Raw genomic sequence first — 16,598 nt, forward strand, 5'->3', positions numbered from 1 at the left:
CTGTTTTCAACCTTTATGACTAAGTAAGTTGTGTACACTGAGAAGACCAAGACAGCAACATGCAGCAGCTTTGTCAGTCAGTAACACATCTTATTTAGAGAATCTCTAGTACATATCCTTTAAGTCTTTTATGTAGGTTTCAGATTTCCTGAGGGCAATCTGTTAAAGGAGAGATGGGAAACATTTCTGAAATCCTCTTGGATGACTTCATAAATGAATAATTAAATGGATGAATGATGGAAAGGAACAATGGTAAATGAAATTTTCTGCTCTCATCAAATGCAAAAGAGCTATGCACTGTGGGACTGCCTTGATTGTCTCTTTCAGTATGATTTCAAACTGACTGATGATCATATAGTGACTGTTTGCTAAACACAATCTAGGGATTGTCTGATCTGGCCGCTGTAATGTGAAGCTATAATGTGTTGCCTTTTTATGCAATGATAATAGGCATTAAATAGTTCTGGAGGGAGATGCAAGATAATTGTAAAAAATAATAATAATAATAAACTAAAACACCAGACACTGTTTTGTTGCTTATGAACTGTAAGTTTGAGTAAGCTGCTAACATTTTGCTATAGCTAGCTTATTCTGAAACCATTATGTCCAAAGGCAGCAGGTACGTCATTAGCGCAACATGTTATATTATGGGGTTTAAGGTTATATTTAAAAAATTCCAGTGGAAAAAAGTTTTCCTGATTGGCCTCATCATAACAGTTTAAACAATGAATAACGCATAAGCATGCAACCTTAGGTAATGTCATTACATTTTCACATAATGTTGTTATTGGACATGTAGCTTTAGCCTCAGTCTTATAGCACTCTGCTTCTGCCTCCTTGCTAGAGAAGGGAAAAAGTGATGTAGTAGAGAGCGATTTCACCCAACTGACAGCCTAGCTTAACATAAGATGATTAGTTTATGTTTGCTTTTCCTTGCTGATAAAATTCTGCTTGAGAGAAGTTCTTTCAGCCGACATGTGTGGTTTTCAGCTGCTGTGTTTTTTTTTTGCCTATTTCTGTGTGAAATTGAGGACACAAATTTAAAATTGTAATGACTCCTGACAGAGGTAGTAGGCCTAGCCATCATTTACGACAGTTAGAGGAGATAAGCAAATTGTCAGTTGTTTTGATGATGTAAAATTTTAGTCTTGATGAATCTACATTTTCTCATTTACATGGTTATCTTATATTGGACCAGTGGTTATTGCTTTACTGCCAATTTGCTATGCTTAAGACAGATATAGTGCAGCTTTAAGTAGCCTAATTATTCTCAGCAGTGATTGGGTCAATGCACCCACAGTGTCTTAACAGACACATCACAGTGCAGCTTCTCATAAAGCCGGATCAATTGCTCCGAGTGGGACCTGATTTTTGTCTCATTTCCTGTGTTCATTTTTCACAGCTTCACAGGGGCTGTATAAGCAGGGAAGCACCATCTGTGCACCTTTGCCCAAACAATAAAGAGAAAACATGTCCTCTTCGTGTTTAAGATAATCTCATGGAGGCACTTGTTCTTTTGGAAATCCTCCTTGCCAGCAAAATCAATTTGCTTTCATCAGGCCTAATGACACTTGGTTAAAGCTTCCATTTCCAAGTAGGCTGTTTCAGGGAGCTATTCACAGAGGATGGAGTGAGGTGGTGAAAACACTTCAGAATCCAATGATCCATAAAAAAGGACCAAAACAAGAGTACACCCTAACTGGATCTCTTGAAACATGAAAATGATGTAGCCTACCTTTTACATAAGGAGTAGGGTTGCCATCTGTTCTATATGATGTGGGATAGCCCCATAGTAGAACAGTCAGTTAGCTGAATTACTATTTGGCTAAGACAAGTAGGCTACAGTGAAACAACAAAATCATTCTTAAATTTTTTGGTGACAGACTACAACGGAGGTATTTCCAGGAGACACACAAAATATATAAATCTGGCTCTGGCACACTTGTTGTTCATTGCTTATTTATTAGAACATTTGAGAGCACCAGTTTGTGTAAAAGCTGTTTTTGTAGGTCCTCCACCCAAGAGGGTTTTGTTTTGGACCCCCCCAAAGTGGAGCAGAGATGGTATTCCCAGCACAACACTCTATAACCACTGAGCCCACCAGGATGCCTGCGCTAAACCAGAAATAACAGAGCAAGATAAGGAGCAGTCAGCCAGATCAATAGTGGAGCACATCACTAGCTAATCAAAGCCTTCGCCCCACAGGAGACTCTGAAACAGAATATGTTTGTCTCGCAGGATAAACCAGGTGTCAGAATGGCTGGATTATGAAACCAGCTGCAACCACCATCACTATCACTGCTGCGTTATTTTGATCTTATAGGTATAGAAGATGACATTTTAAAATCTGTCAATTGTTTTTATTTTATTTTTCTCTCCTCTTGGAACATTTAGGGAATTTTTTTGAAAATCTCTTAAACAAGATCTCATTCTAGCACAGTTTTGCTTTTTTCTTCTCTTCTCTTCTCTTTTCTTTTTTTTGAAGAAAACAAACATTTTTATTTTTTCAGATTGCCAAGAAAGGTGGCTTGTTTTCAGCATGTTTTTTTTCCCCATTCAATCCTTTTGAGGGTTTTTAAAGTTTCATCAACCGGCCTTGGAGAAACATGTAATAAACTCAGGTGAAATTACAAGAACCAAAAGGGAACCATGAGTTGTGCAATATTATCCAAAACACACACCTACTGTGCCACACTCAACAGAATCCCAGACTGTTGGCACCACTCATTCATATAACATCGTCTCCCTCCGCCGTCCCACAGAGGAACAGTTACAGCCTTTTTGTTCCTCACTACCCCACCTCTTCTCTTCATGTTCGCTTCCAATTATCTCAAGTGTTAAATCTGCATCGGGGCCGGGGCTTTGAATATTTTATCTCGCTCATTACGCACAAGTTGAGCCATCGTTAGTGTTGCTGTTACTGCTCAGCAGGAGTTTTAAATCTAAAATATCATCTCTTTATGCTGCATGGTCTGTGAATGCTTGTGTTTAACAGACACTTAAAGAAGCACTGTTAAAGGACTCAAAAAAATGTGAGGTTTATTGATGCATGAATGAAGTTTCCTTCAGCTATTTTGATATTTTGTAATAGCATAGTTCATTTGTTGGTGTTGAATATCATCAAAGTGTTGGAATAGTGGTGAAATTTCTGAGTTTGTAACTGATTGAAGTTTCACAGCAGTACAGTTAATTGTCCTTTAAGGGGAAAAGATAGTAAAAATGATCCATTTTGTTAAATAGAATTCTGAATGAGCCATTAGCACATAATTGAAGCCATGAATAGAAATGTAATGCATGGAAAATCATCAGTCATTACCCCAATCTAATTAGTCATTTATTCCATAATAAGACACAAGTCTTGATGTTGCTAGATATGTCACACTTGGATGTTGTTGGCCTGACAGTTGATCAAATCTACATCAACATGATGATCATTTTCCAATACACAAACAGTATGACGGAAGAGGAGTTTGCACTGGAGTTTTTTTCCTAACTAATTTTTCTTTTTCTTTTTTTTAATTCCCCCTCCTCACATTAATTTAGTGAGATACATTCATACCTGGGAGCAACCCAGTATAACCACAGGCTTACACTGTTTACCACTTACCAACTTCACTGGAGCAATTGGGGGTTAATTGCCATGCTCAAGGGCGACCAAGTGGTAGCGGCTGAGGTAGGAGGGGCCATTACTCATTTAGCACTGAGGCTTCCCCACAAGGTATAGAGATTCCAGGAGGTTGACTTTTATGTAGAGGCACACTTGGGCTAGTACACTACTTGCATTAAAAAACATGCAATATCCCAACCATACCCTCATCTTAAAAACACATAAGGCACGATTAGAAAATTATGTAGTGCACAGAAGTGCAGTATTATTCACTGTTTCACAACTTTCATATTTGTAGTCTGAAAGTCAACAGCGACTGACTATCTGCCAAAACCCCAAACCACAAAAAATAATTGTTCAATGATGGTTCAACTTGTGTTGTATCACTTTTTTTTAATTTCCCAAAAGCCAACACACAAATGACTGCAAATGCATTAGAAGTGCATTCAGCACTGGAGAACATTAGTTGCTCCTGTTTGCATACCTAGCAAGCTAGCTAAATCCCCCAAGCATCACTTCACATCAGGGTTAAAGAGTGTCATTAGCTAATGAATATGTGGGTTAAAGGTTACGCTAAAAAGTCCCACATCCACTGTGTGGGAGACAGGAGGAGATATATACAAATTCATCACCTGAGATTATGTTATGTTTCCCAAATGCATTCTTCTTATCTTTACAGTATGTTAAACCTGTACTCATGTTAAGGTTTAACATACTGTCTATGTATTACATGATTGTCAGCTGAATACAGTATATTTTACCCTGGATCCTGGGATGAAATGAGAAATGTTTAGTTAACCATAAAGCTAAAAGGTAAAACTAAATCTGTCTGCCACAGTTTCAAGAAAGTAAAATACATCCAGGATATACTTTGGTAACATGGCTTGTGTGTCTACTGGCTCAGTGTTAAGATCTGGCCCATATACATTATAATTGTCAGATGCTACTTCCCCATCTGGACCAGATCTGGCCTGCACATAGAAAATGTTCTGACTGCCAACACTAGAGGACAACAGTCGTAGTCTGCCCAGATATGCAAGTAAATGGGCCAGAAGAACCAGGCAAATGTTGGGCCAGAAGTTTCCATTTGCCATCTGAGATTGGCAAAATCAAGTGATGCTGGCTAGAAATCAGTTCTGTTGACCTTAAAGTGACCCAAATTGTTTCAGAGATAGGAGAGGTAAATCTGCCTCTGTTATCAGTGGAAACTGCCAGTGTTCCAATCTAAAGCAGAAAGCTCGAGGTCAGGACAGGACACGTCTTAATACATATTGAAAGTGATGCTTAATATCTATAAGTAAGGCACTATAAATAATGAGGTGATACTGACAAAGTCAAAAAGCTCCAGTTCTGAACATGGCCCAGATAAAATCTTTAATCAATTAACCATCGACTGAGGATCTCCAAAGTGTTGTTTTATTTGTCTAATGGCACACTGTATATTCACACTCAAGGACACACACACACACACACACACACACACACACACACACACACACACACACACACACACACAGTCAGCATCCTCACACACAGAGAGTGTCACACACTTGCCATCACAGCATCTAAACCAACGTCTCGGTAAAGAACACCTGACTTTGTTCTAGTCCCGCTCACTTTCTGCAGCTTCAAAGGCATCATTAGATTAAAGAGAGCCAGGATACCTCTGCTTTTTTCATCACCGCAGCACTCGGCCTGCTCCGCTCACATCAGCTGTTGGAATTTGAATGAGACAGATCTAGATGAGAAGAATGGTTGAAGGGGAGTCAGAATATATGGGATTCACATATTCGTGTTTATGTTTGGGGCACATCCTGCTGTGTAGATGGATCCGGGGAGTAAACATCTGTAAAGATTCCCCCCCAGTGCCTTCTTCATGGAGTCTTAAAACTTAACTTTATGTATTTTTTGCCACATGTTACCTGGATTGAACTTTCTTTTTTTGTGTGTGTAATGATTTTTGTTTGTTTGTTTGTTTTATCGTTCAAAGGGAATACTTTGGGGGGAAATACACTTATTAGCTTTCTCTCTGTTGAAAACAGCACTACAGCTGCAGGCAGATAGCTTAGCACATATACATAAAAACACAAGTATTACACTTACAGTTTTCTACATTACACCAAAAAAAAATTAATTAGTGAAATTTAGAATTGCCATTAGACAAACAATTTTATCTTATTTAGAGTTAGTCTAGCTTTCCCTTATAGCTGCTCCATCAGTTTTCTTAACTAACTCTCAGTTAACAGCAGTGACCTATATCCAGCATGTATTGAAACAGCATTTATATGACTGCATCTGCAGCATTTTAAAACTTTAAGATGTTTTTTTTTTTTTACAATTTATTTTAGGATGCCAAGGTCTTTGAACAAACTTGTTCCATATTCTGAAGGATTTCTGGTTTTTATCATCTTTTTATGTTATGTCTTGCAAGCATGTAGCTTGGGAACAATTTAAGCCCCAGCGCCTCAGCTTTAAGCTATGTATTTTGGTCATGCCATTGTGGTTCACACATGTATTGAAACCCAAGCCTATTCCATGGTATTCTGCCACAATACCAGTGGTGTGTAACAGATCAACATTTTAAATACATTTAATTATCTATGCTATGCACATTGGGATTAATCATTTATAATACTAGGTTGACTGCAACAAATTATACCTCAATTCCTTTGCCACTTCTGTCACATGGAAAAAAAAAACAGTTTGGATATCATACAGGGAGATGAGTAGCTTTGAGAAAAGCGGGTGCAGTGCTTACCTGATTTAATGTTATGCATAAAAGCCCTGGCGATGGGGATGCCAGCCTGATGTCTCTCATTAATTCTTCAGTTCAGTGGGCTGTGGACAGACACAGCAGATTGACAGGGGATGAGGAGACTTCACCAGCATCTCCTCAATGCTTTGAAATAGGAGTATAGTTTAGCTTTGATGCATCCTATCACTAAATGGACATGCCCCCCCACACACACACACTTACTTTCTCTCCCCCCACACATACTGTCAGTCAGTCGTCCTTGTGTGAATACATGAATACTGTAAACTGTAGCGACAGGGTAAATTACTATGTGAGCTTTCAAGCCACAAAACATCAAAATGCTTTATGACTTCCTGTTAGTGTGACTGTGGAGATCCGGAGGCTCGCTTTGCTGAGGCCTGGAGGCAGGTGTAGTAGTTTTCCAGGTGCAGCAATCATTTCCATTTAATTCTCCCGTGTGTTCAATTAGCAATCATTTTCTGTAGCTTTGGCTGATTGCACAGTATTGATCAGTAGCAGCACTTACCACAAGGATTTTCCCCACATTATGTATCTTATTGCCTGGCTGCCTCACACCACACACACAAACACACATGTGTGCAAGATCTTCTCTGCTTTTAAAAAATATATTCTCCTCATGTGGAGTGCTTTTTTATTTTATATCAGGGAGTTGCAAGCATCACATCATAATGCTAATTGAACACAAATTGCAGCTAAGGCTGATGGGAACACAATTAGTTTTGCCGGTATTTTGTGAGCTTGATCTCATGGTGGTCATTACCATCTTTAACGTGTTTACCGTACTAGCAAGGATCACGCCACAACAATGTGTGATTTAACATTTTAATGGATGGAAGTGTTGGGGGGGCGGAGGAAGAAGGCCATGTATATTTAGGCTTGGCTAATGATTAGAGGTGTGGTTGAGACGTGCACCTGCTCCCGAACCTAAGTTAAACCAGTAAACATAATTTGCATTCACACCGAGACTAGAGGTTCATAGATTTTCAATCCATCCAATAGCTGTTGTGATAATAGTGCAAGACAATAGAGATGGAAGAACAACTGTCTCCAGGTGTCTACTCAAATTCTTCAAACATAATTTCAAAGAAATCATCTTGAGTTGGTTTGTAAAGACAGATAAGTTGTTGGTCCTGTCAGGTATCATTAATCGTATTACCAAATGAGGGTACAAAAAATGACATAGTTAAAAGTGTGTCTGCCATATCTCAGAACTAAATCACAATGTATGAAAAATGTGGCATTTTGCATATTTCTGTCATGTAATAACGTGAACATTTGTTTTTTGTCATGCACTGTTTTGTCTGCTCAATGGATTGGAAGCTTCATCGGAACATTATCACACCATGTTTCCATTGCACATTGTTGGATTTCACTTTTCTCAGTCAATTTACTTTTCCTTCTCAGCCAAGCTCTTTTGTGATAAGTTGTGTTTTTTCATGCACAAATTGGAATTTCACATAATTCACATGTGGCTGGAAAGCAACTTAATGAGGCAGCTGTTGACTGAGATTGACAACTGCTTAAATTGTTATAAGTTGCTCTGAAATCTGCTGTTAGTGCAGTGTAGGTGTTGCTGCAAAAATACTGACTTAAGCTGTCACACTCAACCTTGTTACAATAAACCGAGAGCCAAGGCTAAAAACCTTTGGTTAATATGGCGACATGTTAAGATAAACATATTACAGTCACAAATGACAAAGGACAAAGTGTTTATAGGGAATTACTGACTAAAAAATACGTCTTTCTTACTCTTTTTTATTACAAATTTCACCATCAACAAATACTGAAGTCAAGGCCTCTTTAATGAACTTTACAATGAAAATCAGCAGGTTTGGGTTGAAAGACTGCAGTATGATACATTTTCTTCACAGTGCCTTGAAAAGTGCGTCGGCCTTTCAAGGGCTAGCCACTTGATGTGAAACATTTATTAGATGGACCATAAAATTAATTTACAATAAATAGAAATAACAGTAAACAATATAAATAAGAATATATTTAACAGTTTTAACATAATTCACATACTTTGCAAGGGCTGAAGGTCGACTCAAGGGTTCCCTAAGTCAGTGCAGTTACTCATGTATTGACTGCAAGTTGAGGTAAATCTGTTTCATAAAGTCCTCTCAGCCAATGACTAATACAAGCCTTTGAGTGCTTTAAATTGAGTGCTATAAATTTTTCAGTCAAATCTAACCCTAGTGACATTATTAACACAATCAAAGCAGTGTTTTTAAGATGAGGAGTTATTCGGGGAGCTCTCAAAGTTCTCTCATTTCTGTCTGTGTTGGACTGCTAAACAATGCAAGCTACAGTACAATCAAATAGTACCAACTCTGACCTTGATGGTTTGGAGATACAAACATAAATAACAATAAAATGTATACAGTACATTGACATTCAGTGTAAAAAATTTCCTTACAAAAAGTCACTGAGTTTACAAAGTGTGAAAAATATTGGTACTTTCCCCCATTATAAAAAAACGCCACCTTGAACGAGGCAAGTGAAGTCGCTTCATATTCAATGAAACAGAAGAACGGAGTGTATGAAGACACAATACATAGTATACATGAAGTAAATGTGTTGATTCCTTTCATGTGTGAATCTGTTCGAACCAACATGCTACCAAACTCATGAGCTATCAGAAGCCAGAGCACCAAAAAAGCCGGTGTAAAAACAGGTAGAAGTCAGGTTTTTGAATGGCTGATGTCTCGTAATGATAGTTCTGGAAAATTCTTCAAACATTCTTGTGGTGGTAGATACAAAGTGGCTTCAGGAATGCTACAGAAGTCCTCAGCAGATACGTTTTCCTTTCTTAAACAAAGCAAAGTAGTTCCTGAACTGCAAGCTACCTGATATCAAAGTATACAGTGTAATGCGCAGTGCTGTATGTCCATTAAACAGTTGTGACAGATAGGAAGGCGTTGTGTACTTTAGACCCCTCTGGGACTCTAGCCCCATGGCTCATCAACTCCTGGATGGTCATCCAGTTGTCAAGGATCTTTTTGTTGCGTTTCTTCATCATCTTTTTGTGACTCAGTTCTAAGATATTGATCTCCTTCCTGCCCTCAGCTCCACTGGCTGGTCCCTCCCTTAGACACTCGAGGCGGCTCTTTTGCATGAACTCCCTCCTCTTCCTCTGCTCCCTGGCGCGTGCCAAGTGCTGCTTCCTCTCCTCTTTGCTCCAGTAGCGGCCCATCTTCATTTCGCTCATGGCATCGTCATCTGTGGTCATACCTCCGCTCCTCTCCTCCCGGATCCTGAGTGCCCTTTCCCTCAGGATGCGGTCACGAGCAGGTCTTCGCGCCACATATCTTGTTCCGTCAGCACGGACCTTGACCTTCCACTCTAAACGAGGTTCCCCAGGGCGTCCGTTCCGGTGCACAGGATCTCGACAGACGCTGAGCAGACTCAGCTGGCTCTGGGAATACTCCAGGGAGGAGTGCTGTTGTAGCAGCTGCATGTAGCTCTGCAACACAGAGGTCACCGTTAGAAGAACTGTCATCAGAAGAGTCTTACCTAAGGGTAAATCAATGTCTAGTTTACATGTCTTCTGTGTGTGTTCTTTATAATACATACCTGAAGTTGTCTGGATCCTCCTTGGCCTTGATAGGGGGTAGTTTGATACGAATACCCATAGGGAAGCCCTCTCCGGGACTCTCTGGTTCTGCCTTTCTTCTCACACCTCTCATCATCTGCAGGCAGGGCAGGGTCTGACTCAGACCTGGAGGGGTTGCTCTGGTCTGGGCTGCTGGAGATTACAGGGCCTGGGTCTGCTGGTCTGCTACTTTTGGGTGTACCATGGGGCTTAGGGATGGCGATGGGGCTGGATGGTGTGGAAGAGGCCAGTCTGAGGTTTTTCTGGTTAGTGATGCTGATGTGTCTCTGCAGAGAGTGGTCAGGAGATCTCTCCATACCTAGCGGCGTTGACCGCGCACTCTCGGCTGTGTTGTAGGCACTGGAGCTGTCCTTCTCTCTGATCTTATCGCTGTCCGACCTTTCTGGGTATTCGTGGATGTCGGCCAGCCTGCCGTGCCGCTTGTGCCCATCTTTGGGCGTCCGTCCCGGTGAGCAGGGTGTGGGCTGTGAGGGGTCCAGTTGGTGGGTCTGGCGCAGCTGATGTGCTTGCATGATGCTCTGACACTCCAGCTCAATGTTGCGCAGTTCCTCATTCAGCATCCTCAACTCCTGCTCCATCCCTCCCCCTTCTTCTACACTATCCACCCCATCGTCACCTCCACCTCCCTGCTCAGTCAGGCTACATTCTATACTGTGTCGGATGGAGTACACCCCACACTCACCTCCATTACGGATTTGACACTTGAGCTCCAGAAGTTGCTGGAAGCGGTTTTCTAAACCTAGGATCCCACCTCCACTGTTGCGAATACTGAGTACCCCGTCATGGCCTTGGCCTTTGGACATTGTCCTTTGACTGTGTGTGTCCTGTGGCGCCGCAGTCCCTCTTCCAGTGTGTGGATGCTCTGCCCGCCATCGCTCTCTCAGGCAATGGGCTGGGCTCTTCCTGTGAAGTCTGGACAGCAGAGGTTGATGCTCCGGACTGTCTGTGCTGCGTCCAAACCCACTGTCTTGATTATTGGAGGAGCAGGTAGCCGTGTCAGTTGTGATCTCCTCTTCAGCTTGATGCTGGTACATGAAGAAAGGACAAAAACAGATTTATATTTGCCACTGCATGATTAGATTACTGATTTAATTGAAGGGACAGAGCTCAGCCAACTGTCCCTTAATATTACATCCAATTGGACAATTATTCTTTTCATAATTTACATCCAATACCAATATCTGATGGCTAGATGGAATCTGACCTCAATACAGGAAACCATAATTTGCACCCAATAATAAAGTTAGAGAAGATTTTTACAGTGACCATGACCTTTCTGAAACCTGAACCAACACACTCACTGAACATTATCCAGTGTTTTGCGAAATCGTCCAATACCAATATTCTTAAGAAGTTTGAAGGTTAATCTCTCCTTCCATCTTTCCCAGATAGGCTACCCGTCTGTCTCTTTTTGCCTCATTTTGATCCATGTCTGTTCCTTGACCCTCACCTCATCTCTCCTGTCAAAATTGCGTTCCTTCTGCTTCCTCCTCTCCTCCAGGATCTCCCTCTTCAGCTCCTCCACAAGTTCCTGTTGCTCATCATCCAGCCATACCTCCTCCTCAAGCTGAAATCACAACATCTTGTTAGAAACCTCTCACTCTCTCTCTCTCTGTGCCTGTGAGTGTTTTCTGTGTGCAGAAGCTCCACACAATCAAGCTGACAGTTGGAAGGAAAGCAACAGGCACTCTGCAGGCAGCTGCTGTTATTTGACATGACATAGGTTGTCAAGGGAGGGCAGGGAGCCTGTGAGAGAGAGAGAGTGTGTGTGTGTGTGTGTTTACCTGGATTTCTGGTCTTGTCACCAGTAGTATGATGCTCGTTGCCTCTTCACTTGACAACAAAGCAACAGCTTTCTCTCTGTCTTGCACCTCACAGCCATTTATCTGCACATCAAAGAGACATATAGATGGTCATGTTAAGAAAAAAGAACTTGCAGAAAGTTCTGAGTACGAAAGATCTGAAATTTCAAACATGCAACTGATGTGAATGAAAAAAAAAGTCTTCATATTCTTGCAAGGCACCTTTCTCTCCATCTCCATCTTTGGATAATTTTTACTCTCTCCTTTACTTTTTCACACTTTGTTTTTATTGTTCCCTCATGTCTGCTTGACCATCTCTCATTTCATCTCTCCACCTTTCTGCCATCATGTCTTCCCACTCCCTGCGTCTGTAGATAGAGGAATGGGTAGGCTGTGCGCTCGCTAAGGGAAGTCAATTGCGTACGCGTATGGTCCAACCTCACGAGAGTCTGCTCTCACCACATATCCAGACACACAATTAACTGTTCTTTGACAGGTGGCGTTCATCTTTTCCTCACTAGAGTAATGGGGCTGTCAGATGAAGATAATAGGGCCAGGAGTACAGCGGGCCCTGCTCCCTACAATCATTCATACTACAGGGAAACAGAAACACTACAGAATGGAGATACTCAAAGTGCTATATACAATAAATACGGAGCAGAGGTAATGGTGGTGCACTGCTGTTCAGACTGGAGGCAGGTTGAGGTGTCGCTCAGTGATGGTACATCAGTAACAGTACATAAAACTGTATCCTAGATGCATTATTTTTTTTAATCCGGGATCTTTATATTTAATTCATTTTATTCAGTTGGAATTTTCCATTCATTTTCACTGGGACAAAACCCAATTATGTATAATGATTTGTAATAATATCGTGACAAATGTGCCCTCATTATCTGATTTTTATTATGACATTATCTTTCTTTCTAGCCTGACAAACGGTCAGAATGATAAATCCAGTGCAAGTTAATGCATCATGTGAAGTGCCTTTAAATACCCCACTGTATCAGGATGCTATGTTTTGTGTAGAATTGCAACCACAGCTATTTTTGCTTTATCTTAATGTGGAGATTAGGACTCTCAATTAATTATTTGGTTGTCATGAATCTAAGGTTCTGTTTTCCAATGTCATAATTAAGCCTGTACACTAACAAAGATATGAGAGCTGCATCTAATGCAAAGAGGACTATAAACATAACATACAGACTGTGAGGCTCTAGAGGATTAAATACGCTCCCAGGCAAACAGCAACAGCCAATCAGGAGGAAGCCAGTAAGAGGTGCAAGGTGTTTTCACTGAACTCATTAACAAGGATTGAGTGTGGGCAGGTTTTACATTTGAATAAGTATCTCGACCAAAGCTGTGTATAGATCCACAAATGCATATAGACACATGAATAAAACAAACATAAATGAGCTGACTAACATGAAAACCCCAAACATGGGTCAGAGGAAATAACATTAAAAGCATCAACAAAAAAAGAACCAACATAGTGACATCACAAAAAACACTCTCACAAGGAAGACATTAGTTTTCTGTTCACACAGGCCACTGAACAAGAACCAGGTAACAGACAGTTCCTCATTAAGTCTTAACGAGGGTGTGTTCACCTTGGTTACACACAGCTGCTCGCGTGCATCGGGTGCAAACTTCACTGTGTTAGTCCTGTGTTGCAGTAAGAAAACAATGGGCACTGAAACTATGTTATAAAGTCATAATATATTAAAGTGTAGCAGTGGTGGTATCTGTCTGTCCTACGCCCCCCTATGTGCAGCCCATTTTCTTATCTCTTTACTCCAACCAGTGTTCTCCAAAGTGTCCTGAAGAAGGATATCGGTTAGAAAGATCCCATAGGTGTTTTTGCATAATGAGACAAAGCAAGACTGACACAGAGAGCAGTGCTGGAGATGATGTAGTGCCTGGTGTAACAGCTACAAAGAACTTTAATTTCCCTGGTAAAACGAGGTGATTAAATATACATATGCTTGCCTAGACTGGAGACACCAGCAGCTTGGATGAAGGGGGATTGGAGGATTTTTCCACATAGAAAAAAAATCTGGATTATTTTTCCATATATATGTGTTTTTTTGTGGAAAAAAAGAAAAAAAAAACAAGGCTGATATCACAGATAGCATCCTGCCAGTGATGTGACGAACACTGAAGGGTCAGGACTATACACAGAACAGGAGGAAGTGTCAGTGAGTTTATAATGTGTGAATATACTCATCTGAGATGAAACTACACACCTGTAGAATACGATCTCCTTCCTTGATGCGTCCATCTCTCGCTGCTATGCTGTTTGGCTCCACCTGCACAAAGAGAACATGGAGATCAGTGCTGACAGCTGGTCATTGTGTAGCTCCCTATTCCCCCCCAAAAAAACACCACTGATGTAGCACTCTTACACCACTGCTCTCATTTCTGCTGTCAGGAAAAACATTCTCTATCTCTCTCTTTTTTTTACAAAGAGAAGATACTTATTCTCTCACTGACAACCTCCTATTTCTTACATGATACGAATTGTGTTTTTTGTCTCTTGATGCTAACATGTATCATATTCATCTTGAGAAGCCCTGGCTGCTGGTGACTGACACTGACTGAGGCAACATGTGAGTCCTTGACTCTCTATGAAGGAGCATTGGCTTCATAGATACGGAGCATGAGTGGAAAAAAAAAGACACCGTAGAAAAACTAAAAACCGTCAAAAGTGTTTAAGGTGCAGACATGATTCTAGTTGAATGAATCAACACCTCTTATGTCTGAAAATGCCTCCCACTGGAAATGCATAGATATAAGGCACAGAAACACAACAAGCCCTCACAATCCTTTGATAAACTTTGTTATTGTTGCACTGAGGATCAAGAGAGATACCAACAACAACAAAAAAACCTACGTGAAAAAAAAATCACCAAGTCTCACCAATACTATCCATATATACATTTTAATGAGGGAAATTAGCATTTTTATCCTTTTATCAAACAAACAAAAATAGATGTGTTCTGTCGGTGGGGGACTTGCTTTCACAGTCTGTTCAGGTTCAGAAGGTGCTGGTGTTGTTGTTTTTGGTTGCGTTCAGTCTTGGTGTGGTTCAGTAAGAACAGGTGGAAAACCAGAGGAAGAGCTGCCACAGTTCACAGATTTATACACAAGTCATTTCTTATAAAAGCTGAGAGGAGCTAAATATACTGCATGTCTTTGTAATTCTGCCATTTATATCCTCATGGCTGTGTTTCTAATCCTCGTCGCAGCTCTTACTTCTCACACCCTCGCCTTTGTGTTTGTAAGGGGATTGAAAACTGCACCTGGAGTCACACTGAACATTTTTCTAATTCAGTTTTGTAACATTTAAAGCCCTCATGATATTACCATTCATCGAGCTTTGTCTCAAAAAGTGCAATAATTTGTTTTCCTTTTGTTAACAATTTTGCATGAGGAAGTATTTTTTTTCCTTCTCTCCAAGTCACAAACCCTTTGAATTTTAAAAAGAATCTCTCTGCCGTGTGTTCCCCTTTTGTTTTGTGTGTTTGGTATTCAGCAGCAACACGTTCTCACTCCCAGTGCGTCAACCCCCTGACGAACGGTCACTGTCCCTCCTCGTCACATGCCTGACTCATTAGGTACCCGTTTTTCGTCATGAGGTGACGAGCGGGGATTTCAATTCATTCCAATGCAACCCCCTTCGCGGCGATATGTGACGCTCAGAGTAAAGTGATCCAGCCGACTGGACGCGGCGCTGAACGACGCACTGAGCTGGAAAACTTTTTTTCCCCTTTGAAGCTTTATTGAACCTGGTGTGTCTGACATAGCTTTCATCCAAGCCGTCATTTTGGTTATTATTTATTTACTGATCTTGGCGTTGGTGCAGAATAATAAATAAACAAACAAACAAACAAACAAATAAATAAATTACATCCTTGTCGGAAGACCAGACGGGGTGGGGGTGTGTAATAAATAAATAAATAAATAAATATTTTTGTCCCGTGCGTAATTGTCAAGATCCGCATTTCGATTAAACTCGCCTTTCTTCTTTTGTACGAGTTGTTGGACGACTGCATTTTCATTTTATTTACTTATTTCCCTGTCCTAAGTCATGTTTATGGATACACAGTTGAACATATTGTCATTTTACCCTCGGCATTTTCCCCTCACTTTGCTGAATATCTGTTGATTCATGTCATAAACACGTTTTGTTCATTAAAAATATGTGGTGTTTATTAAAAATATGTTGTTCATTCAAATCGGTTGTTGTTCATTGCAGAACAATAGAATATTAATACGGTGATTTATATACAGATATTGATCGCGCAGTGTGACCACAATCACTACGCACGGTGGCGTGAGGGACATTTGAAACAGCTGTATCAATCGTCCCTGCAGCGACTACTGACACTTCAACCTGTTTTGGCTCTAAACTTCAAAACTATGACATTGCATAGTTTAGGACCTGTTTATGTACGAATTCATCTGTTGTTAGGTCATATTATTATTGCATGAAACACACAATACAACTTTTGATCACAAAAAAACTACCGCACGTAACATTTTACTTTCCGTAGTAAAAAAAACAGGTTCGCGCTAATAACTTTTGAATGGCGTGACGTAATTTCACAAGCTTTCCCAGGATTGGTCGGTGTTGAGTGCTGAACTAGAGGATGTGACGTCATTGCAACGGCGCCACCATAGACTGCGACACTGCCATCTACGGCGTCTGGACGGAACTACAACACCTTAACAGTGTGTTTGTGATCATGAGGAGTGGAAATTAAGCCATGTTGATTTAATTCAACAGCATGTGAATAA

The 16,598-nt window shown here is 40.6% G+C and overlaps 1 protein-coding gene across 1 annotated transcript in view; it reads right to left on the bottom strand.

The window, feature by feature from the left end:
- Positions 1 to 7,756: 7,756 nt before the first annotated feature.
- Positions 7,757 to 16,598, bottom strand: part of pdzrn4 (PDZ domain containing ring finger 4) — a 37,639-nt gene continuing 28,797 nt past the window's right edge. The window contains exons 5-9 of the mRNA XM_085769338.1: positions 14,045 to 14,107; positions 11,781 to 11,882; positions 11,447 to 11,563; positions 9,957 to 11,021; positions 7,757 to 9,846 (exon numbers count right to left, since the gene is read on the bottom strand). Coding sequence (XP_085625464.1) covers positions 9,274 to 9,846; positions 9,957 to 11,021; positions 11,447 to 11,563; positions 11,781 to 11,882; positions 14,045 to 14,107 — 1,920 coding nt within the window. The 3' untranslated portion in view covers positions 7,757 to 9,273. The remainder of the gene's footprint in view (positions 9,847 to 9,956; positions 11,022 to 11,446; positions 11,564 to 11,780; positions 11,883 to 14,044; positions 14,108 to 16,598) is intronic.

Source organism: Trachurus japonicus, chromosome 23 (assembly GCF_045865225.1).
Source record: "Trachurus japonicus isolate A0001 chromosome 23, Traja_1.0".
Taxonomy (NCBI): Eukaryota; Metazoa; Chordata; class Actinopteri; order Carangiformes; family Carangidae; genus Trachurus; species Trachurus japonicus.